This window comes from Leptodactylus fuscus, chromosome 6 (assembly GCF_031893055.1).
Source record: "Leptodactylus fuscus isolate aLepFus1 chromosome 6, aLepFus1.hap2, whole genome shotgun sequence".
NCBI lineage: Eukaryota > Metazoa > Chordata > Amphibia > Anura > Leptodactylidae > Leptodactylus > Leptodactylus fuscus.
The window spans coordinates 79,162,262-79,186,741 of NC_134270.1; the positions used below are offsets into that span (position 1 = coordinate 79,162,262).

The following is a 24,480-nucleotide window of genomic DNA, read 5'->3' on the forward strand; positions in this document are numbered from 1 at the left end:
AACAAATTTTGGATCCTTTCTGTAAAATCCTCACTTTGTTCACTTTTTTCATTGTTACTGTATTAAGAGCTCTTTCTGCCTCTCACTGAATGGTACTGTGTACAGGAGTACGGGTCTGTGCATCATATAGAGGCAATGAGGGGAGGGTCACATCACACAGTCATACCTTAAAGGGGCGAAGGCTTTTACCTGGCATAGCCATCAGCTGAAGTAGTTTAGAGAAGCAGTTAATCTTACCTGGTTTATTATTAAGAATGACATGTTTAATATGGATATAGCTATAATAGTCAGCGTGCAGCAAAGAGAATTTGGAGTGGATATCAGCAAATGGTAAAACATTAGGCCATCCAAGGAAATATTTGATATTTTAGTCCTTTTTCTTTCCATTACATATTCTAAGGATTCGGAATAAACAAGTGAATGAATGAATACTCATCTGAGCCATATGAAGAAGTGTGAATATGAAACTCAGCTGGAGAACTTGCAGAAGTTCACATTGGAATACCCTATCTACCATGACTTTGGCCTGAACACGAGTGTGTCTGCCAATCTGTGGCTGAGCAGTGATGTGCTTGTCACAGACAAACAGACTACAATGACCAGGGACCCAAACGGAGACCCTCTGCTGAATCCCTGGCAGGACAGACTGATGAGTATGCACTGTTTATTATTGTAATCCTCCCCACAAGTTAAAAAAAATAAACTGGAACACCCCTTAAAGAGGACCTTTCATGGATTTGGGCATAGTCAGTTCTGTATACTGCTGGAAAGCCGACAGTACGCTGAATTCAGTGCACTGTCGGCTTTCCCGAACTGTGCCCCGGGTAAAGAGCTATCGGTCCCGGTACTGTAGCTTTTTACAGTCAGAAGGGCGTTCCTGACAGTCTTACAGGAATGTCCTTCTGCACAGCAGCGCCTAATGCTGCTGTACAGTGTGAGCGGGGAGGAATGCCTATTCCCTCTGCTCACAGTACTGGTCCATAGACGAGTATTATCAGGAGGGGAGGGGGCGTTCCCCTCTCCTTCTAACTGTAAAAAGCTACAGTATCGGCACCGATAGCTCTTTATCTGGGGCACAGATCGAGAAAGCCAACAGTGCTCTGAATTCAGCACACTGTCTGCTTTCCAGCAGTATATACAACTGCCTGTGCCCAAACCCATAAAAGGTCCTCTTTTACCCCTCCCTCCCATTTTTGACTCTCCCCCTTCCAAACCCCATAACTTTTTTATTTGTCCGCTCCCAGAGCGGAGGTCTTAATCTTTGCGGGACAAATTTTTCTTCATGATGCAACCATTAATTATTCTGTACAATGTACTGAGAAGCTGGAAAAAAATTCAGAATGGGGGGGGGGGGGTTTGAAGAAAAAGTGCATTTGTGTGATATTCTCACGGTCTCCGTATTTACGGCGTTCACTATGCAGCCAAAATGACGTCATCTGTATTCTATGTTTTGGTACAATTGCAGGATACCAAATTTATATGGTTTTATTTACAGTTTAACTCCTTAACGAAAATCCAAAACTGTGCCAATTTTTTTTTTTCTAAAAGTCTCCATATTCTGACAGCCGTAACTTTTTTATACTTCCGTGTATGGGGATGCATAGGGCGTCTTTTTTTGTGGGACCAGGTGTACTTTTTAGTTCTACCATTTTGGGGAATTGGCATTATTTTGATCATTTTTTATTCAAATTTTTATCAGAGGCAAAACAGTGAAAAAACGGCGGTTTGGTACTTTTGACCTTTTCTCTCGCTACGGTGTTTACCGAACGGGAAAAATATTTTTATAGATTTGTAGTGCAGGCGTTTTCGGACACAGAGAATTCTAACATGTATGTGTTTCATAGTATTTAACTACTTTTATATGTGTTCTAGGGAAAGGGGGGTGATTTGAATTTTTAATAGTTTTTAATTTTTTAAAATATTTTTTAACTTTTTTGTAATTTTTTTTTTGCATTTATTAGACTCCCTAGGGGTCTTGAACCCCAGGGGGTCTGATCGCTAATGCAATGCATTACAATGCTAATGTATTGCGATGAATTGCAAAAAATCTTCATTAATTTTGCAGGCTGCATAGAGCAGCCTGCAAAAGAAAATCACTGCAGACAGGCCGGGGAGCTTTTACAAGGCTCCCAACTGTCATGCCAACGTGACATTGGCCCTGGAGCTTGCTCCAGGTGCCGGCGATCACCAACAAAATGGCGGCGCCCATGCGCCGCCGGGAAAATCGCTCCTCGATCAGCTTTGACCGAGGTGCCAGAGGGGTTAACGCCCCTGATCGGTCACCGACCGGGGGCATTAGTGCTGGGTGTCTACTGTATAAATCAGTAGACACCCAGCAGCTATGGCGGCCGCCCGACTCCCAGGCGGCCACCATAGTTAAACACCCGGCGTCCACCGTACTAGTACGGCGGATGTTGGGAAGGGGTTAAGTTATATGACATAGTGGTGCGGGATAGTAAGTTTCAGATGGAGGGAGGCCACTAGCTAAAAATGTTATCTATACCTCTGGATATTAAACCCAAATCACATTAAAGCACCATGGATAATGAACACCTGTATTAAAATTTTCATCTCTCTTAGACCATTACAGATACTACACATTATGCACTTAGAGACCCTTTTATAAAAATCTCAGTGAATAGTTCGTTAATACCATCACTTACTATTGGTTCACAGAAAGAATAACTTAGACAGGGTTCGGGGGATATTGTCACTCCTTAGGGAGAGACCACCATATAGGTGTGTGAAGACTTGTTAAGCCTTTAGCACTCCACTTTGCAAGGAACTATGGGAAGAATATGCAAATCCGCCTTCCATGATGTAATTAGGAAGACAGTTGCTGCCTCATTGTTGCAAACCAATAGAGAGCGCTCACTGGAATGTGCAAGCCTGTCTTAAGACAGGATTCCAGTGAAATAACCCAATAATGGCTGCTCCCTTTAGCCTCATGCCCGACCTTCCAAGAGGCCTTTGTTTAGCAATGACGCTGGGATTATTACCAGGTTATAGTCTCTCAATCGAGGACAGCTGTTTCGATCTGGTTGGATCTCATCAGCCCGATGTAGAGAGGACTATAACCAGGTAGAGGTGAGAGGCTTAGACAGGGTTCGGGGGATATTGTCACTCCTTAGGGAGAGACCACCATATAGGTGTGTGGAGACTTGTTAAGCCTTTAGCACTCCACTTTGCAACTGTCTTCCTAATTACATCATGGAAGGCGGATTTGCATATTCTTCCCATAGTTCCTTGCAAAGTGGAGTGCTAAAGGCTTAACAAGTCTCCACACACCTATATGGTGGTCTCTCCCTAAGGAGTGACAATATCCCCCGAACCCTGTCTAAGCCTCTCACCTCTACCAGGTTATAGTCCTCTCTACATCGGGCTGATGAGATCCAACCAGATCGAAACAGCTGTCCTCGATTGAGAGACTATAACCTGGTAATAATCCCAGCGTCATTGCTAAACAAAGGCCTCTTGGAAGGTCGGGCATGAGGCTAAAGGGAGCAGCCATTATTGGGTTATTTCACTGGAATCCTGTCTTAAGACAGGCTTGCACATTCCAGTGAGCGCCCTCTATTGGTTTGCAACAATGAGGCAGCAACTGTCTTCCTAATTACATCATGGAAGGCGGATTTGCATATTCTTCCCATAGAAAGAATAACTGTGATATAATGTAGGATGCAATTTTCTTATAGTAACACTAGATGGTAGTATACACACTTAAAGACGTATGCCGAGTCCTTCCAGTTCACATTTACTTTTCTGTCTGTATTTCTCTGATAAATCTCTAACATGCCCTAGTTTAGGGCGGTAATGAAGGAGGATGCAAAAAGGAGATAATGGAGGTTATTGTTCCCCTAGGTCATACCCCTGTGATAGCCTCTTTGCTGATAAAGTATGGCGTGTCCTATATGTTTGGTACAAGCAGTAGGCAGGTGACGTGGCAGTTTTGCAGGTGTAGGTCTTGGCATTGTTTACTTCAGGCTCAAAGCAATAACAGTTAAACTTAGTCTTCATGATCACATAATAAACTTACATGACATTTGCTCTTTACTTCCTCTGTCTTTGTCTCTCAGTTGCCATTGTTCTCATCCCTGCAGTTACCCCAACTCCAAGTCCCTTCCTGGGTAACCAGGGGTGTAACTAACAAAGATTGGGCCCCATAGCAAACTTTTGACTGTTCAGCAACATTAGTCCAACTAAATCCTTGCCCATACATAATGATCCTGTGGGACACCACAAAAATTTACACAACATTCAAATGCTATCATCACTTACTGAGTTCAATAATAGCTTTATAAATCCATATACAGTTAGTGCCCTATGGTGATAAACAGAAAGTTGTTTTTTTTTTTGTTTTTTTTATAATTTAATCTACTAAATATGATATAAGTTTAATATATAAAGATTAAAGGGATTTGGAGCTCTATGAGGTTTGTCATGCCTCAAATCTCATTGATCAGCTGTTTTTTCTCAAGTGTATGGAGACAGTTCTTACACTGTGTATCGGATCGGCTGTGCTATTACACAGTTCAGATGATATTGCTGCGTGTCTGTTGCTTTTGGCGCCACCTTCTGTTACATTTGAAAATGCCTTTCCCCTATCAGAAATCGTGGCAAATTTAACATACGATGGGCAACTTTTGGTAGATTTGGCATGGTTTCTCCAGCAGGAAATCACTTTCTTTTTTTCTTTTTTTTACTCAAATCTCTTTTTTTAAAAGGATAAGTACATGAGTATAAAATGCAGTTTTAATAAACCTGACAAAGAATATGTTTCCTTAAATAAAACATAGCCATTAATAGTCATTCAAATGGACCAAAGGTTTGGAGGTGTGGATGTAGAACCCTCCAGTAGCCGTAAGATGTGGAGGGAAGGGAGAAATCCGGTCAGGGTGCAGTCAGAGATGTTACATAAGGGCTCGTTCACACGTGGGCAAAGGGGCGGATTTTGACAGCGGACTTCGCTTCAAAATCCGCCCCTTTACAATGGTGGTCTATGCAGACCACTGAGCTTCTTATGGTTATGGAAGGCCTGGTCTGTCAAAACATCTGGTTGTGTGGGAGAAGCCATCACTTCATGAGAATAACTTTATAATAAATGTCCGGCACAAAAACCTCCAAACTGTTTTTTTCTAATTAGTCTGTCATATGGTGAGCAAGGTTGTGGACCATTCCAAAGAAAGGAAATAAACAGAAATCCGATTTCCATAAAAAAGGATTGTGGGATATTAACCGAGACCATTTGCATTGTATATCTCATAGTAAATTCTTGCGCCCCATACATGAGACATATGGTAGGGAGAGTGAGGATAGTTGGGTTTTCACACTTTTCAATAAAGCTAAATAGCCTGAAACAATAGTTTTGGGTCTTTTGTAATCTGGATGGCAGAAAAGCGATATACCAGGAAAGACTACTGCACGGTTTGTATTGCACTTGAGAAAGGGCTCTGCCCTAGTCTTGTGCCTAGTAAACTGTTGAAGAGTGTGCGCGCTTACCCCTCCACTCCTGATTGGGTTTACCCTGAGGAACTTCCCCATTATTGGTACCAGATAAGGTAAGAGGAGCTCCGAATCAAGTGGCCATCTTGTATAGAGGTCCAGCTTCATCCCCCATTGGGAAACCACTTTGGCACTGTTCCCTACAGAGTTTTTCCAAAAAAATGAAATAAATTAGCCAAATACACCAACCCATTTGTGCCATTTTGAAAATTTGGTGCAAATTTCACTAAGCAAATTTTTTTTTAAAATTCCCTCTTGAGTTAGCTAGTCTTAAACGGCACATGGTTTAACCAAGTCTAATGCTGTTTAATAACACCCTTTTCTTGTTGAATTGTGAACACTTAGAATGGCATAGAAACTGTCAGTAGTATCTAAAAAGCAATAAATGAGGTATAGGTAACTTATCCCAGATTTGTGGCACATTTTCTTCATTAAATTTTCCCCAGTGTTTCCGGGGGGGTCTCTACTATTACTCTTATGTTTAGGCTTACATGATCTGACCTGACAGCATGAATTGCTTACTGTGTATATTACTATATTATTTATGTGAACATCTTGTTTACAATTGAAAGAAATAGTCCAGAAAACACTAATATACTATATTCTGCCTATAGACTCTGAGGTGGTGTGGAGTATGGCACAAAAAAATCAAACACAAACAGTGGCGTAAGTAGCAAAGACTGGCTGCCCTCACAGCATAGCGCCCCCTTTCCTGGCGCCCACACAGTATAACACCCCATTTACACACACTATTACATCCCAAAGTGGACTCCAGACAGTAAAATGTCCCATAGCAGCCCCTTTAAACAGTATAATGTCCCATAGCGGCCCCTACATACAGTATAATGTCCCACTATTGCCTCTGCACATGCAGTATTATGCCTCATAGTGACCCCTGCACACAGTGCTGTATAATGTCCCAACATGGTCCCTACACACAGTATTATGCCCCATTGTGGCTCCTGCACACAGTATTATGCCCCATAGTGACCTCTACATACAATATTATGCACCATAGTGGACCGACTATGAACAATTATTATACTCTGGGGTCTTTTCAGACCCCAGAGTATAATGATCAGAGACCCAAGGGAGGTGACAAACATAAAAAAAAAAACACTGCCACTTACCTCTCCCTGGCTCGGACGCACTCCCTGCTGCTTTCGGCCCTCTTCAATGTTGGAGAACACGTCAACTGAGCCAGGTTGGCACTGCGATGCACGATGATGCCGGCCTGCCCGCGTGATGTCTGGGATATCATCAAATAGACCCGAAGACTGTCAGAGTGCAGGAGAGGTAAGTAACACTGTTTTTTACGTTCCTTTAACTCCCCTGGGCCTCTAATCAATGTACTCCGGTGTCTAAAAAGACCCTGGAGTATAATGATAGCAGTGTGTGTTGGGGTTCACGGGCCCACGACCTCACTTACCTATCCTCACTCTTGATCAAAGACGACTCTGCTTCCACAGAAAGGGAAGCACAGGCAGCCGTGAGCAGGAGAAAGGATTAGTAAGTAAATAGGGCCTGTTACCTTCTGGGGTTACTCCAACAAATAACGGCTTATTAAAAAAAAAAACATCAGGGACCCTCTAGCACCCCTAATGTCTCGAGCCCTGTGGCAGCCACTACTGATGCTATGCCAGTATTTATGCCACTGAACACAAACAAGAAAATCCTGGTTCCATTGAATGCCCCCTGAAACCTTACAATAGGCATTACACATTGGATTTGTTTATTTTCGAGCATTTCTTTAGGTTGACACCACATATTGCACAAAATCTACTTTTTTTCTGCGATGTTTGAGCCAAAGCCAGAAGTAGATTTAGCTGAAGGATGAAGTATAAGTAGTTCCTCTATAAGCAGACTTTGGCTGAAAAAAAAAACATAGCAAAATTTGCAACAACAAAAAGAAGCTTTTCCACAACATCTGGCTTTGACCTTAAAAGGGAATGTCCAAATTTAGAAGCATGCCACATCCATGGGCTATGTGAGTTATTTCAGCTCAACAACCCTTTCATTATCTATTTCCCCAATCAATATAATTCAGTCAGTATAACCTTCTTCAGATATTCCTTTCTCTCTGAAAAATTATGAGATCCTTCCATACAGTTGATCACATGATCTTATTGTGACTCCCTGTCTTTCTGTTCTCTCTCCAGGGGTCACCATCTCAGGCACCAGAGTTCCTTATGCAATGAAAGGGCTTGAACTGTTCCGCACAAATTCTCTATTGTGGGTACACAAACTGGTATCACATCTACATCTGATGATTATACATATAACATACTGTATATAACACAGTTACGCTAGGTTCACACCTGTGTTCAGCTGTCCGTTCTGTGGTTTCCATCTTCTGCATGGCAGAAGACGGAAACCACAGAGCGGGTCCGGCCGTGAGCGGCGGTGAGCGTTTTATGCTCTCCGCCGCGAAACCGTTTTTTTAAATCCGGACACAGAGTACTGCATGTCCGACTCAGTGTCCGGATTATAAAACCCGGTTTCGTGGCGGAGAGCATAAAACGCTCACTGCTGCTCACGGCCGGACAGCTTTCTCACCCATTCAAATAAATGGGTGAGAAAGACTCCTGCAGGTTTCCGTCTCCTGCTCTGTTTTATGCAGGAAACGGAAACTTGAAGTACGGAGTCCCGGGCGCAGATGTGAACGAGCCCTGAGAATGAAGACACTGTTTATCCTAATCTATGCTCTGCTGGCATCAGATGAGCCAAATTCTTTGAGAGGTACATCTCAGTTGGCCCATGCACCAGAAGCTGAAATCTACACCAGGTGCTGACATACATAGTTTTCAGGTCCCTATAGATGGTTTTCATCCATCTATTAGCATGAAAATGACATTGACATGAGCAATGTAAAAAGTCACAATACAGTCTTTTACACAGAAATGTATGAGGTGTGAAAAGGTGACAGGCAGAGTGCTGGAGTCAGCCCTAGGTTTCCGACATATGTGTGGTCCAGGGCAGATCTGGAGTAGGCCTCAGCCCGGGTGTAGACCTTTGGCTTATTACTGGGCCAGAAAAGGCTGCAGTTCCTGCATTTCAGTGCAGTTCCATGAGATGAAAGGAGGTGTATGGTTCTGTCCTGTAACCTTGAGTCCGGGGAGCCTATATTGCTCCTGTTTTGTTCATGTCGCTGGAAGTAAGCCACACGTATAGTTAGGATATTAGTTCTGTTTAGTTAGTTGCTCAGACGAGCAGGTTTTTATTTTGTTCTGCCTGAAGTTAAGGCTGTATTTTGTGTTGCTCATTTTGTGCCTGAAGTCAAGGTTTATTTATTTTCCTGTTTTTTTCTAAATAAACCAGTTTGCTGCATATTTTGTGTCCCTGTCTTGACTCTTTGGGTATCACCACTGCTTCTATCGAGTTAACTTCCCCACAGAGGATAAGGGAGCAGAAATAGAACCTGTCCATTTTATGCTGTGCTGAGGCATCATGGAATTGATTGAACACAAAGAAAAAGAAATAAAATAAATGAAGATGGAGACACATTAGAAGGAGAACAGATACTGGAATGATGTGAATGCAATATACATCAGAAAAATCCCGAATGTGATAGACAGGTGCGTGGAGGGGAGATTGAAAAAAGTGCATTCGCTGAAGTGCTTTTAAAACTTCAATCATATTGAACTGTAATACCAGACATGTCCACGGACAACAGTGGTGCTGTTTCTGGATAAAAGCAAACATTTTTGCCACTAAAAGCCATATAGGTTCCTCACCATCTGATATTCATGCAGAACAGCTTTGCTGGATACTGATAGTTTTTTTGTTTTTTAAACTGAGCAATAATGGTTATGTCTTCCCAATGTTCTCAATTTTAATTAACTTTGATTTAATTCCTAATTGAATAAGGGAATTATGAGATCAGAGTGTGGATTCAGGGCTGGAAGAAATAGGGGGATTGTTCGCCTGGGTTTTCTATTAACTGTGTTTGATGTTTCTCTAAATTGAATTAAACAGCAGAGACGTTTGATCTCAGTTACTTCTATGGACAAGAAGACATGTTTGTTTTATTTCTTACACTTTCAGCAATGAATTGAAGAAAATTTGATCTTGTTCTTAGCTTTTATTAACATAAGTTTTTATTGAGATCATCAGGGATAGCACATAACAGACCGTATACAGTTTGAATATTTTTATACACTATAGTGCATATAGGTACAAAATTGTAAGCTAAATAGTGGCCTACGTGTCATTATCACTTTGACATAACTTTGGTTGTGTTTGCTTTAGCGAGCTAGAAATTGCATAGATAGGTTCCTAGAAGTCCAGTATAAGGACTGAAGTTGTTTGACCTGAAACAAATCTTGGGACCAAACCACCGGAATCTGAAATGAATCTTGAGATTCGCCCATCTTCTTACTGCATGTCCTCCTGTCTTCAAGTATGCACCATGTGTCTCCTTGACTTTTAACCTTTGTGTGTTAATCCTTACTACTTTCTTCCATATTGACAATAACCAAACACCTAGTTAAGGCTACGGGGTGGGGGGGGGGAGATGTATCTAAATAGGTTTACAAATAAACATTTACCACACTCCTACAGATATACTCAGAGTGCAAGAACGGTTTCACTATATTTGCTGTTGTTGTCTTTATGGTTTCCTATAAACTGCTGACTTGTTTGGATCTTATCATACTATTCTTCATGCTACACCCATAAAACACAAACAACAGATGTTACCAAAATTGAACAAATACCTTACATACAGGCATGTAATAAAGTAGTGATCTTACAAACAAGGTCACAGTAGCCCACAAGAGCATCCCCGCAATGGGAGATGTGGTGGGAGAAGGCAAAGCACTCAATTACTTCCACGCTTGTCATGATACTGTCATAATGTCAACTTTCGGTTGCCACTATTTGAAAAACTTTGTAAATACATTATTTTACTGTTTAAAGCCCAGAACTCCACTCATACCTCTGCGGGTCGCCAATGAAAATAGTCAAGAAGTCTATTCTCAGACACAAATTTAAAGGTGCGACCCCCTGGAGAATTGTGTAAATTCTGCAGGGGGTTGAGAGCTAACAGTAGTAATTATGCTGTGCAGCGCTGCACTACAGTCCAGATATGGCAGTTGAAAAAAGATCTCTCACAAATTTTTTGTGAAAACAAATTTTGTGGGGTTTCCCATCTCTAGTAATCAAGTGGCCCAAGGCATTATACTGTGTGGGGCAAATGTGGAACATTATACTGTGTGGAGCATATAATACTGGGTGGGGGTCACTGTGGGGAGCGTAACTTGAGGGGGTGCAGAGGGTGCAGTCACATCGGGGCACAGGAGGCTTAGGGGGCCCATAAGCATTGTCATCAGTATGGAGATTGCAGCTTCCATCTGGCCCATGAGCCGAGGAGACCCACAGATTATCCTAACTACGCTAAGATTGATTAAACTCTTATGCACCTGTAACCATTACTATCAAAAATTCGGTGTAAGGATGAGGTAGAGGGCCCCGGACAAAATATTGCACCAGGGCTCACAAGACTTTAGTTACGCCACTGGTGGAAAACATATTATAATGGATGGGGCCACTGTGGGGAGTATATTATACTGTGTGTGCTGCCACAGTGGAGCATATTATACTATATGGGGCCACTGTGGAGCATATAATGCCTTATGGGGCAACTGTGGAGCATATAATGCTGTGTGGGGGCCACCGTGGACATATACTACTATCTGGGGCCACTGTGGAGCATATTATACTGTATGGGAAACCGGAACCTTCATTATCAAGAATTTGCTCTAGGAAGGGGGTAGGGGGCCCCAGACAAAATTTTGCATCAGGGCCCTCAAGACTTTAGTTACGCCAGTGCTTGAGACCTCACTGATTGGAAAGTGATTGCATATCCTAACAGAGGGATAACTTCTTTAACAACTAATTTCCTTTAATGCAAAAGTGTCTAGAGTAAAAGCAGTGGTTTCCACAATGCAATTTACCAGAGTAAGTATGTGTATGAGTTCAGTGAGGAATGCTAACAGCTTTCCCTATCAGTACGTCTTTGAAATACGGGAGGAAAGCCACGCAAACACGGGGAGAACATACAAACACCTTGCAGATATTGCTCCTTGTGGGATTCAAACCCAGGGCTCCAGCGCTGCAGGGCAGCAGTGCTAACCACTGAGCCACCATGTTTCCCCCCTGCAAAATTAGGGGCAGAGTTGCAATTCCTTGGTGCCACTGTTATATAGTGGATGGGGCTTGAATAGGACAAGAGTTGTTGTAGCTTCCAGTCAGATCAGATACTGATGAACTGCTCTGTGGATAGAACATCAGGATGAAAAATGCTTTTAAGGCCAGAAAACCCCTTTAATTCAGCTCTGGAGTATAATATAGATTGCAGCTGAGATTGAGTACAAGATAAATAATTCCATATATTTACATTTATTTGACTCACTTCATTATGTATTCTATATATAAACTGTACAATATAATTCACTGATGGACAATCTCTTTATTTCATCTATACATGTGCTTTTGAAAAAATTCAAAACAAAAAAACCCTGACCAGATGTTAAAGCATAGAGAAGCAAATGCCATGCACAAAGTGTGACAAACCAGCAGTGAATGAACCACAAGATGATTGTTTGCAAATCCGCTAAGAGATGTGTTAACCGTTTTCCTTCCTCATGTAAAATGACTCTCCTGAATGGGGAAGTAATTGTGTTCATGTAAAGGGAGGGTTTACATGGGGCTTTTTTTCATCTTTTTTTTCCTATAAGAATGTATTCAAAACATAATTAAAAATGCCATAGCCAAATGTTACAGATTAATAATAAAATATGAGATGCTCAACATACACAGGGAAGATTTATCAAGACTCTGAAATGTGTACATTTTAGTCATCATTTATGCCATTAAAGTGGCAATAATGAGCATTTAATTTTACAGGGCCTGGGGCCCCTTCAGGGGTGTACGTGGCAAAGACTGGGCCCCATAGCAGACTTTTGACTTACCCCACACACAACATAACGCCCCTTTCCTGGCCCAAACACAGTATTACACCCCATTTACACACATTATAATGTTGCATAGTGACCTCCAGACAGTATAATGTCCTATAGTGGTCCCTCCACACATTATAATTAGAGATGAGCGAACACTATTCGAAACAGCCGTAATAGCACGCTCCCATAAAAATGAATGGAAGCGGCTGGCACACAGACTTTGCCGGTGGCCGAAACGCTTAACCCCCCGCGTGCCAGCTACGTCCATGTCTATGGGAGCGTGCTATTCGAAACGGCTGTTTCGAATAGTGTTCGCTCATCTCTAATTATAATGTTCAATAGTGGCTCCTCAACACAGTATAATGTCCCATAACAGCCCCTTCACACAATATGTATAGTGTCACATAGCGGCCCCTGCACACAGTAAAATGTTCCATAGTGGCACCTACAGTGTTCGTTACAGATATTGCAAAAATTTTAGGTTGGACAGATGCCAAGACCTGGTTGTACTTTGCTAAAGGCAAAGGTTCATTTCACTGTACTTACTCTGTCTGTCAATGGATAACCCCCAGCTGTGACCCTGTTTCATTGCTTTATTGTGTACGCTATATGCAGGGTCGATTTTAGACAAACCGTGGCCCTGGGTAAAAATTAAAAGCAGGGCCCCAAATGCTGATATATCAACAGCGCCATCATATTTTTAGTGGAAGCTCCTTTAATGACGCCCCTGTTCTTCCCCCAAAACAGTAACAACCATCCCCCGTAAGCCCACACACAATTCAAACAACCACCTTTGTACCGCCTAATAAATTTTTCCACTCCTTTATCAGTAATAGCCTCCTCATAAATAATCATAGTCATTTAGAAATAATAGTCCACATTATCAGTAGTAGCTCCCTTATAAATAATACCCCCTTACAAATGATAACCCTCTTATAAATAATAGCCCCCCTTATAAATAATAGCTCCTTTAGCAATAACCTCCTCCTCCCCATCTGCCTTAAGCTATTTTGAAATAGACCCTACTCACCCTGTGTTCACACTGTAGACCTAGTTCAGGTCCAAGAGAGGTAAATTGCCCTGTGTTGACACTGTGGACATGTCCAGGTCCAAGAGAAGTATTCTTATTTAGTGTAAGTTCCCATCTGTCGTGGCAGGTGGGCTTCTTACTGTTTGATCAAATGTGTATAATAAAGAATCTCTAAATTTATATCATAATATCAGTATTGCCTTTTAAGTCTTACGTATGTCCTTGTGCTGTGTGTAGAGTGTGGGCGCATTCACACCTGCACCCGGTCTCCACTTTAGCCAATCCGGTGGGTTTCCATCTTCTGCCCCGAGAAACTGGAAAGGGGACGTAAACCCAGCAGTCAGTTTTCAAACCCACTCACTTGAATGGGTTTGCAAAGTGACGGCCCCTGTGCGTCTTCTGCCTCTCTGTGGCGAAACCGTTTTTTTTTTTAACTAGACACAAAATCAGACACGCAGGAGGCAGACTCAGAAGATGCTCACAGGAAAATAATTAATCATGTACTTACCTTACCACGCTCCAATGATGAAGTCTCTCCTTTAGTAGTGGACCGTAGTGGCACAGGTGGCGAGACACAGGTACATCATCACACCACTTGTGCTGTGACGTCCTGTGCAATACTGGCGGTCCTCTATGAAAGAGCAGGGTCTTTTCAGCTCCCTGCTCTGACATAGGATTAAGCAGTATCGGCATGCTGTATCAGCTTGCTTTGCTTTTCACACCGAGCTGTGCAGCTCCTGGGATTTAAGTCATCAGGCTAAAAGCCTGATGCTCCACATCCCATGGGCCCCTTTGGGGGCAGGGGCCCTGGGAAATTGCCCAGTTTCCCCCCACCACCCCAGGCTGATCCTGCCAATATTTTAAAGGATTTTTCCACTGTAAACAATACCTACATGTTAAAGGGGTCCCTTGACAAAAAGCTGATTAGCAATTAGCTACAATCTGTGGGGAAACCCACAAAACACTGAGTGTTCAGTCTCCCAAGAGATAAGAGTTCTAAACAGAGGATCCCTCTCTAATAACTCAGAATTCTCTCGGTATATAACCTCAATATCACCATGAGCTGGTTACAAGCTGGGAGTATATATGCTCCTCCTAATGAACACCCGAAGGTGTAACTTGAAGCTCGGAGCGCCATTAACAAAGCTGTTACCTGGTCCTACACTACTGTCATATGCATTAATAATATTGATGTCTTTGTAGAGATGGAGGCCTCTCAGGCATAAGAATTTGAATGTGACTGCTACATATCTATTTCATGTAACTTTGTTACAGCACAGATGTAATTTTAGGAATATAAAGTGTAACTTTACCTGAAATCTTATAGAAAATCAATTGGAATGAAATATTTTTGAAATTTTCAAATTAATAATTCACCCGTGCTGAGCAAACAAACAGCTCTGCTACAGAAGAAAAACTAAAAATCTGTACCTGTAAGTATTAGTTCTCTGAACAAAGATGCTTTTTATATTACTATTTCAGCATGTTAATTTTTTTTTTATGTGGTCAGGTTATAATATGTTTCCGCCTGTGAATTAGTAAACTAATGCAGCTCAGGAAATTGTAAAGATTTGGGGGATTTTTTATATTTTTTTTATAAGAGATAGAAGTGGTAAGCAAAATGTATATGTAAACATGTGTAAGTAGCTAAAAGATCATCAGGGTGGAGTAATTTGACATATGTTACACTGAATTTAAAGCGTAATAAACATTTCAGGCCATACACATTCAGGTTCACTTTGACTTTGAGAAGGGTATGGTAAGGCTTAGGCCCCGTATAGCAGGAGGCAGCCAAAAAGTGTTTTGTTTTTTTTAATATAGATTGTGAGCCCCACATAGAGCTCACAATGTACATTTTTCCCTATCAGTATGTCTTTGGAATATGGGATGGAAATCCATGCAAACACAGGGAGAACATACAAACTCCTTGCAGATGTTTTTTTTTTTTTTTTTTTACCCTTGATGGGATTTGAACACCAGAACTCCAGCACTGCAAGGCTGCAGTGCTAACCACTGAGCCACCGTGTGGCCCCCGAAAAGTGCTTTTCACAGCAAGTCTGCAGAGTTTGCTTCTGTGGACTTTCTGCCCCTATTGTACCTATAAGGAAACCGTCAGCATTTCCGTAGGTATAACTGACACGCGGAATATTTATTTTTGTAATGTGTGGATGGGATTAGCCAGAAAGGTGTCCATACATCTTCAATTGCTGTACAAACTCTAATTACTGGCTTGGCTTAGGTAAGCATGCATGTGTTCTCAGTAAGAAAAGGGGAATAACTCCTCTGCTGCAATTTTATTTCTTATGAGAATAAATTATTCCATAGTTTGAAATCCATCTGTCTAAACCGTCTATCAAATGGCCTCATCAGAGGATTTCTTCTTAGGAAAAATAGCCAGTCCCCACCAAAATCAGCAAGTTTGACCAACTTTACATTGTTTTGTATGTTGTAAAGTTGCAGCTTTCATTTTGAGGACCGCCAGCTGACTGACCATGCTTTCAGCAGTGACAGCCTCGATGATCCTGGGTTGTTTGAAAGAAAGACTGGCTCAAATCCACTTTTTATTTTTCACGGAAAGCCACAAAGCATTTAGTGTAGCGACCATGGACTGTGAGGAATTTGAAGGTCATATTATGGGGTTAACCTAGTACACTGTGTCTTTATAGGAAGAGACAGAGGAGGATTTGGGTCTGACAGCAATGTTTATACTAAGTTTCTTGGCAGTTAAAGGGTCACCTTTAGAGATGAGCGAGTAGTGAAATATTCAAGACTCGATATTCGTTTCGAGTAGAGCCTCAATATTCGACTACTCGATCGAATATCGAATCCCATTATAGTCTATTAGAAAAAATGCTCGTTTCAGGGGAAACCACTATTCGACTAAAGGAGAGTCACCAAGTGAACGAGTAGCAGGAGGAGAGTGTTTAGGAGGAGCGAAGTGCAGTTAAAGCGCACGGACCCATAGACTATGGGCCGGTTCACATTAGCGCTTGCCTCCCATCCGGAAGGAGTCCGCAGGAGGACCCCCCCCCCCCCCCCCGAACGGAATATCAGCGCAACTGCAAGCACCGGACAGTTAAGCACACGGACCCCATAGCATATAATGGGCTCCATGTACTTGCCGCACACTGCCCGCATGAATCATTTGTGTGGGCAGTGTGCAGCAGGCATACAGAGCCCATTATATGCTATGGAGTCTGTGTACTTAACTGTCCAGCGCTTGCAGTTGCGCTGATATTCCGTTCGGGGGGTCCTCCTGCGGACTGCTTCCGGACAGGAGGCAAACGCTAATGTGAACCAGCCATTACTCGTCCTGCAGAACCAGCATTGATTGGTCGAATGCTATACAGTGTACAGCATTCGGTCAGTCAATGCTGGTTCTGCAGCAGGCTCTTCTTTGCTAATTGGGAGAGCTGGCAGCATGCGGTTATGCGGGAGCTGACTTTTTCTCATAGGAATGCATTGACCAGCGTTGATTGGTCGAATGCTATACAATGTAAAGCATTCGGCCAATCAACGCTGGTTCTGCCAGAGGCTCGTCTGTGACGAGGCGGAGTCTAAGATCGCACCACAGCACTCTTCATTGTGGTCTGAACTTAGGCTCCGCCTCGTCACATACGAGGCGCCAGCAGAACCAGCTTTGATTGGCTGAATGCTGTACACTGTATAGCATTCAGCCAATCAACACTGGTCAATGCATTCCTATGAGAAAAAGTCAGCTCCAGCATAGACCGCAAGCTGCCAGCTCTCCCGACTAGCAAAGATGAGCCTGCTGCAGAACCAGTGTTGATTGGCCGAATGCTATACACTGTAGGAGTAGTATTTGATAGAGTACAAGTATTTCGAATAGCGTAGTATTCGTTCGAATACCTACTTAATCCAATACTACTCACTCATCTCTAGTCACCTTCTTCCTGATTGGAGAGAAGAACAGTTGTCCAGGTTATACTTGTTAAAGTCTCACAAGATGGACATAGGTGGTTGGAAAGCACAAGACTCTACTGCAGGAGAGAGTTCTTCCTCATCAGCTCTTGTCCAGAACAAAGGTAGGCTGATGAGGAGGGCTGGGGCACTGGTCAAGCATAGCCCCAGTCTCCCTGGAAAGCCCCTTAAGAAAAGAGGTCATGTGGTCACCACCACATTGGCTGGAACGGTGGCTAGGTGGCAGGGCATCCCAGGAACTGCCAGGGTTTTACATAGGGACTTAGATAGAATCGCAAGTTCCCCCCACCCCCTTTGTAGTCCGTTCGGTTTGGGAGAGCACATGGTGGGTAAATGGCGCTGCTGCCCATCAGAAGATTAGAGTGCATGACAGGAGCTGGACCATGGACTTTGCTATACCACCAGGCGGGATGCACAAGTCTGTAGCAATTGGGGTAAATATGGAACAAAGGAGAAGCACTCGTCTTGCTTGGTGGATGCCGCAGGGAGCAGAGATTTGCTTCTCCCTGCAGTCCAGGTGGGGAGGAGAAGAGAAGTTATATGCCAAACTGTGTCAGGCAGCCGGTACTGCATTAATACTCTGGTCAGGGAGTGCCTCCTTTACCAGCTTGGGTGCCCCCTCCCTTCTTGCTTCATGGGAAAGAAGATTAATGTATAAGGGAGTCAGAGATGCTAGTGTACCCTATATGTCACGTAGCAGGCAGACACATAGGGGCTGCCAGGATGAACTATAGAGCTGCAGATCTGCAGCACAGACTCACTCGGCCCTTCTATGTCACCTAATGTACTACATCAGCGTGGTCAGATAAAGAAGAGTTTTCGCAGGTCAACTAAATGTACAGTGGGAGGAGCAAGGAGTGGTTGTAGCAGTTCCCGGGGATCTAGCACAGTTTACAGCCGCCAGGAAACAGACTTCTCCTCTGACCTTTCTTTTTCAGGTGGACGCTTTTCATCTCGTCGACATGGCAAATGGAGGCACAGATGCCATCAACATCATCACCATCCATTCGGTTTCTGTAGAATATAGGACACATTGCCGCTGTTCTTCAACCACATCCACATCAGCATCCGCATCTTCCTCCTAATTACCGGGCACAAGATTTTCACGGTATGCAGAGCTTCGTCTAACCGTCAAGGATTCATTACAGGAATCGGTTCAGGGGAGTGTTACATCCTGAAGTGTCTCTGCTGGTGGATCCATCCATCAGGAAACTCAACAGGACCCAACAAACTCCTCTGCAGCCTCAACTCAGGTCTGACTGCCTGGTCATCCCTGTCTACTTCAACCGCCAAGCCTCGCTCAGACCTAGTTTCCTCAGAACTTTATTCCAGCACCAGCAGCTATGTAATGCAGACTTGTGTTTATTCATGGATGTGGCAGAGTCAGACACTTTTGTTGTAGTATTAGGGAGCAAGTGGTGCAGGTCACAATGGCCCACTCAAGCCGTTGGGCTTGACAAAAAACATTACCTTATTAGAACTATATCCGGTTGTGGTTGCTTTAGCCTTGTAGGGGGATTGACATGCCAATCATCTAGTTATTTTCCTGTGTTGGCACTCCTGCGGCATCTTGTATTACTTTACTTGTGTTTCAACTTATTGTTCAAAGCAAAGTATATCCCAGGAGTTCAAAACCTAATTGCTGATGCAATGTCCCGTTCCCAGATGAGGATGTTTTGAGATCTTCACCCAGAAGCGGAATCAGAGGGAGAGGAATGCCTGGAATACTTGTGGAGTGTGGAGGAGAGAAACTTATAAAATTGATGATATCTGTGGAGGAGAGAAACTTATAAAATTGATGATATCGTCTGTGTCTCGTTCCACATGGCTCAGTCACAGCAGTGCATGGGAGGAGGGGCTACGCTTTTCCAACAGGTCCAGTCCGAGCGATGATGATAATACCTTGTTACGGATTACGCTGACCCTTTTAGCCAGCCTGCATGATAGATAGGTTTCTTTTATGTTAAAGCTACAGGATTTAAGGGATCTCACAAGACATGACCAGCCTCAATAACTATTTATAGAATCTCCCATAGACTGCAATAAAATAAATATTTTCCCATAAAATAAATGCTGCTGCGGGAAAAAAAAACAAAAAGTGCCAAACCGCTGTTTTTTCACAGTATTGCCTATGATAAAAATTTGAATGAAAAGTGATCAAATCAATAGACATTCCCCCAAAAGTACACCTAGTCCCGCAAAAAAAGACGCCCTATATATCCCTATGCACGGAAATATAAAAAAGTTATGGGTGCCAAACAAATTTTTAGAAAAAGGGGGGGGGGGGGTTGCAAGGTTTTAGATTTTTGTTAAAATGTAAATAAAGCCATAGAAATTTGGTATCCCTGGAATCATACCGAGACATAGAATACAGGTGACATGTCATTTTGGCTGCATAGTGAACACCGTAAAAACGAAGCCTGTAAGAAAGTCGCACAAATGCACTTTGTCTTCAAATCCACTCTATTCAGAATTTTTTTCCAGCTTCCCGGTACAATTTGTCCGGCAAATATTATGCTCTGAAAGTATAAAAATAAAGATGTTATGGGGTTTGGAAAGTAGAGAGTCAAAAAATGTCACCGATGGGAAGCTGTTCAAAGGCTTGTGCAAGGAAAAATGGTTTGGGATAGTTGGCGTCCGGATTCCTTTGAAATTCCTTCTAAACTGTGTGCAGGGGCCATGGTGGGATATAATATCATGTTCAGGGGCCACTGTGGGACATTATACTGTGTGGAGGGTCCGCTATGGAACTTTATACTATGTGGATGGGTCACTACGGGACATTACTCTATATAGAGGGGCTGCTATGGGACATTACACTGTCTATAGGCCACTTTGGGACATTATAGTGTGCAAATAGAGTGTTATATTCTGTGGGGCTAGAAAAGGGGGTGCTATGCCGTGGGGGGCCCAAGTCAAAAGATTGCTAAGGGGCCCAGTCTTTGCTAGTTACACCCCTGGTAACAGTCCAACATGTTTATTGCGCACAATCAGAAGTAACAACTTAAACTGGCTTGCTTCAGCAGGATAATCAAAAGTAAAATTAAACGTCTTTAATTCACAAGTACAAACTGACAACTCAAATTCAGGCTTCTCACCAGATGCTGCGGGTTCAGCCTTCCTCTTAGCTCCATGGCACTGTAGCCTCTGGCTTAGCACCCTGATGTGGTTTTTTTCTCTCCAGACATCACACCACACTGTTCTCTGGCAGCTCTAATTTTATTAACCCTTATATGACGCACACATTTGTGTTTTTGTTTTTACTCCCTGCATTCCAGAAGCCATAATGCTCTCATATCCTCATTCATTTTTTGTGTGGCAAGTTGTACTTCATGATGGTGACATTTATTATTCTGTACAATGTAATGGGAAAAATTCTGATTGAGTTGGAATTGAAAAAAGAAAATGCGGTACTATAATATTCTTACAGCTTACAGTTTTATACTCGGGGTTGGTACGATCATGGTCATATCACATCTCTATAGTGTTTTTCATGATTTAATAACGTTTCAAAAATTCAAAGAATTTATGAAAATAAGTTCCTTTGTAGATTTGGACAAAAACTATATTGAATTGTTATGGAAATGAGGCAATTGGAGCATTGAGGAGGACCTTCAGCTCCATCGAATACTGCTCTTGCAACTCAAACCCTTACAATCTCCTGCCCACCCTACCATACCAGACACCCCATGCAGTGAGAGTTGATGGTCTCATTTTTATAACAACCTCCATCCTACACGAGCAGCAACAGCAGTCTCCCAGAACTGAAGGCCTATCCCCAGTGCATAGCAAGTTACTTGACTACAAAAGTGATATACGTAACACATTTATGCTATTTATAACTGCAATGTGCTCTGTAACATGGTGGTAGCAGTTGAATATTTTTGGTAGAGATGCTAGACTCCCTTTAAAGAGCGTCAGCTTTGATACTTTTTCAGCTAAATTGAAGATAATATAAATACACCTCAAATCCAGAATATCTTATCACGTTTTCATCAGGTATCTGATGGGTGAACTTTCACTATGTTACAGTAAGTTAAAGAACACTATTTTGAAGAACATATAAAACTTCACTTTCTAACTTCTATGAGTCTGATTATTACTGTAGAGGAACTGTTAGTGGATGTTCACACTGAGTTTTTTGGTCAGGGTTTTGGTCCGCCTGACCAAAAAGACGGATCCCATTGAAATCAATTGGAACCGCTCAGGAGTTTTTTTCTGGGAGCTGTTTCTTCCGGCACCCAGATAAAACAAGCGAGATGCTCATTCTTCAGGTCGAGTTGCCTGAGGCTGCCTCCGCCTCAGGTTCCGGGCCAAAAAACTCAGTCTGAACAGTTTGGTCGGGTATTCACCTCAAAATCAGCCTCCCAATAGAACTCTATTGGAAGGCTTTCTTTATAGGCTGATTTTGTAGGCTGATTTTGAGGCAGATTCCTGACCAAACTCCTGACCAAAACAACGCCACGTGCAGTCAGCCTTATTAGGGTAAGTTCACACGGGGTTTTTTGGCTCGGAACCTGAGGCGGAGGCTTACATAATGTAGGGAAATATATTATTTAAAAAGAGAAAAGTAAAAGAAGTAAGAGAAAAAAAAACTCTCTTTTTTAGACCAATGGAGCCTGTGGCTCAGCCAGAACTGTGACATTCTTACATACTGTTCTTCTTGGTCTGAAGTCCAGGGTCTGGCCAGTGACACCGGGCTTCTAGGAGCCCCCAATACCTGATTGATCCTGCTGAAATGAGTCTGCCTTGCTCTATATGCTGCAAAACCAGCATTGCTGGTTCAACTTTCCTAGTGGGACATATAGAAACTGTAAACAATAAAAGCAATTATAAATGAATAAAGGCCATAACCCTTTCCTATATAAAATTACTTACCGTATATACTCGAGTATAAGCCGAGTTTTTCAGCTCAGTTTTTGGGCTGAAAAAGTCTGCCTCAGCTTATATTCGGGTCATTACGGTAATGCCGTAGTTACAGACCCGGCATACAGACATGGGGGTTGGTGCCGGGCCGCAGCATCGCCATGCTCATAGCAGAAGTCCCAGAGCCTTCTAGCAGAAGTACCGTAAGTACCTCTGTAGTTTGCAATGTACAGCATCACCATGGAGATGCTGCGGGCCCGGCACCCGCCCCGGTGTCTGGATGCCGGGTCTGTGCTGCGTGGTCTGTAGCTATAATGGCGACCGCTCTGCTCCAGAGCGGTCACCATTAGAATCGGCACCTCCACTGTAACTCTTACAGTGGTAATGCAGGAGTTACAGTGGAGATGCCCTCCGCTGCGGGGAAGCGGCAGGCGCGGCCATGCCCCTGGAGAGAGGAGAGAGCGGACGCGACCGCTCTCTCAAATGCGGCCCTGAAGCGCTGGGTTATCCCCGGCTGCCAGCAGGAGCGCGTACCTCAAAGAAGACCTCAGCCCCCGGATCTGAAGGAGAGATACCCGGCAGGAGTACGTACCTGAAGACCTCGGCATGCAAAAGAAAAGCTGGCCGTTGGCAGAAGCGCTGAGAGGAAATCCAGGCAGCTGAGTCTGCTGAGGATTCCCCTCAGTGCTTTTGCCGGTGGCCGGCCACAGTTCCCCTTCAGGTCCGGCAGCAGAGGTCTTCCTTCAGGTCCACGCTCCTGCCTGCGTCAGGGGATTCCCCTCAGCGCTTCTGTAAAGGCTCCCCGGCAGCAGTGCTTTTCTTTTGCAGGCTGCTCTATGCAGCCTGCAAAAGAAATGACGATTTTTGCAATGTATTGCAATGCATTAGCATTGTAATGCATTGCATTAGTGATCAGACCCCCTGGAGTTCAACACCCCTAGGGGGTCTAATAAATGCAAAAAAAATAAAATAAAGTAAAAAAATAAATAAAATATAGAAAATTCAAATCCCCCCCCCTTTCCCTAGAACACATATAAAACTAATATTGTGAAACATATACACATTAGGTAACCCTGTGTCCAAAAACGCCCGCTCTACCAATCTATAAAAATATTTTTTGTGTACGGTAAATGCTGTAGCTGGAAAACAAAGTTGTCTAACTGCCCCTTCCTTGAGACTGTTATTTTTTTTTTCCCCCACTTGGAATTCAGCCTGGCTGAATATAGGGGATCTGCAGTGCTCCTATTCCGTCATGAAGGGGTACTGCAGATACGCTTATACAGCCAGGCTGAATTCCAAGTGGGAAAAAAAACACTCCTCAAGCTCAGAGAAGGGGCAGACAGACAACCAAAACACCCCCTCCCCTTCCCCAGCACCCAGCATCTACTGCACCCAAAAACTCCGACCATTTTAATTTTTGAAATTTTCCAGTAGCTGCTGCATTTCCCCCCTCGGCTTATACTCGAGTCAATAAGTTTTCCCAGTTTTTTGTGGTAAAATTAGGGGAGTTGGCTTATATTCGGGTCGGCTTATACTCAAGTATATACGGTATATAAAAGAAAACCTTAACAGTTAATTTTAAAAAACAAAAACCCTGAAATAATGATTTTTGGCATTTTTTCTTACAAAAAAAATGCTGTAAAAAGACAGACATACCCCATAAAAATTTTACACATCTCAGAAGATGGTGATCCATAAATAATTGATTCATGTCCCCAAATGGATTTTGTTCTACAAAAATAGTAGCACCTAAAAAAACAATAAAAATTTGGTATCACTGTTATCACACCCACAGAATAAGGGTTACATGTTACTTATGTTGTATGCTGTGCGGTAAAAAAATGAAAAGGTAAAAAGCTATGCCAGAATTGATTTTTTAATCCAACAAGAAAGAGTTAATAACATGTAATTAATAAGTTAAAGGGGCTCTATCACTAGGAAAAGTCATTTTTAACTCAGGCAGCTGAGTCTGCTGAGGATTCCCCTCAGTGCTTTTGCCGGTGGCCGGCCACAGTTTCCCTTCAGGTCTGGCAGCAGAGGTCTTCCTTCAGGTCCACGCTCCTGCCTGCGTCAGGGGATTCCCCTCAGCGCTTCTGTAAAGGCTCCCCGGCAGCAGTGCTTTTCTTTTGCAGGCTGCTCTATGCAGCCTGCAAAAGAAATGACGATTTTTGCAATGTA

General features: G+C 42.9%; 1 protein-coding gene across 1 annotated transcript in view; it reads left to right on the plus strand.

Annotated features, from left to right (window-relative positions):
• The first annotated feature begins 445 nt into the window (after nt 1-445).
• Nucleotides 446-24,480, plus strand: part of LOC142210017 (C-X-C chemokine receptor type 3-2-like) — a 45,831-nt gene continuing 21,796 nt past the window's right edge. The window contains exons 1-3 of the mRNA XM_075279047.1: nt 446-653; nt 4,077-4,127; nt 7,662-7,738. Coding sequence (XP_075135148.1) covers nt 446-653; nt 4,077-4,127; nt 7,662-7,738 — 336 coding nt within the window. The remainder of the gene's footprint in view (nt 654-4,076; nt 4,128-7,661; nt 7,739-24,480) is intronic.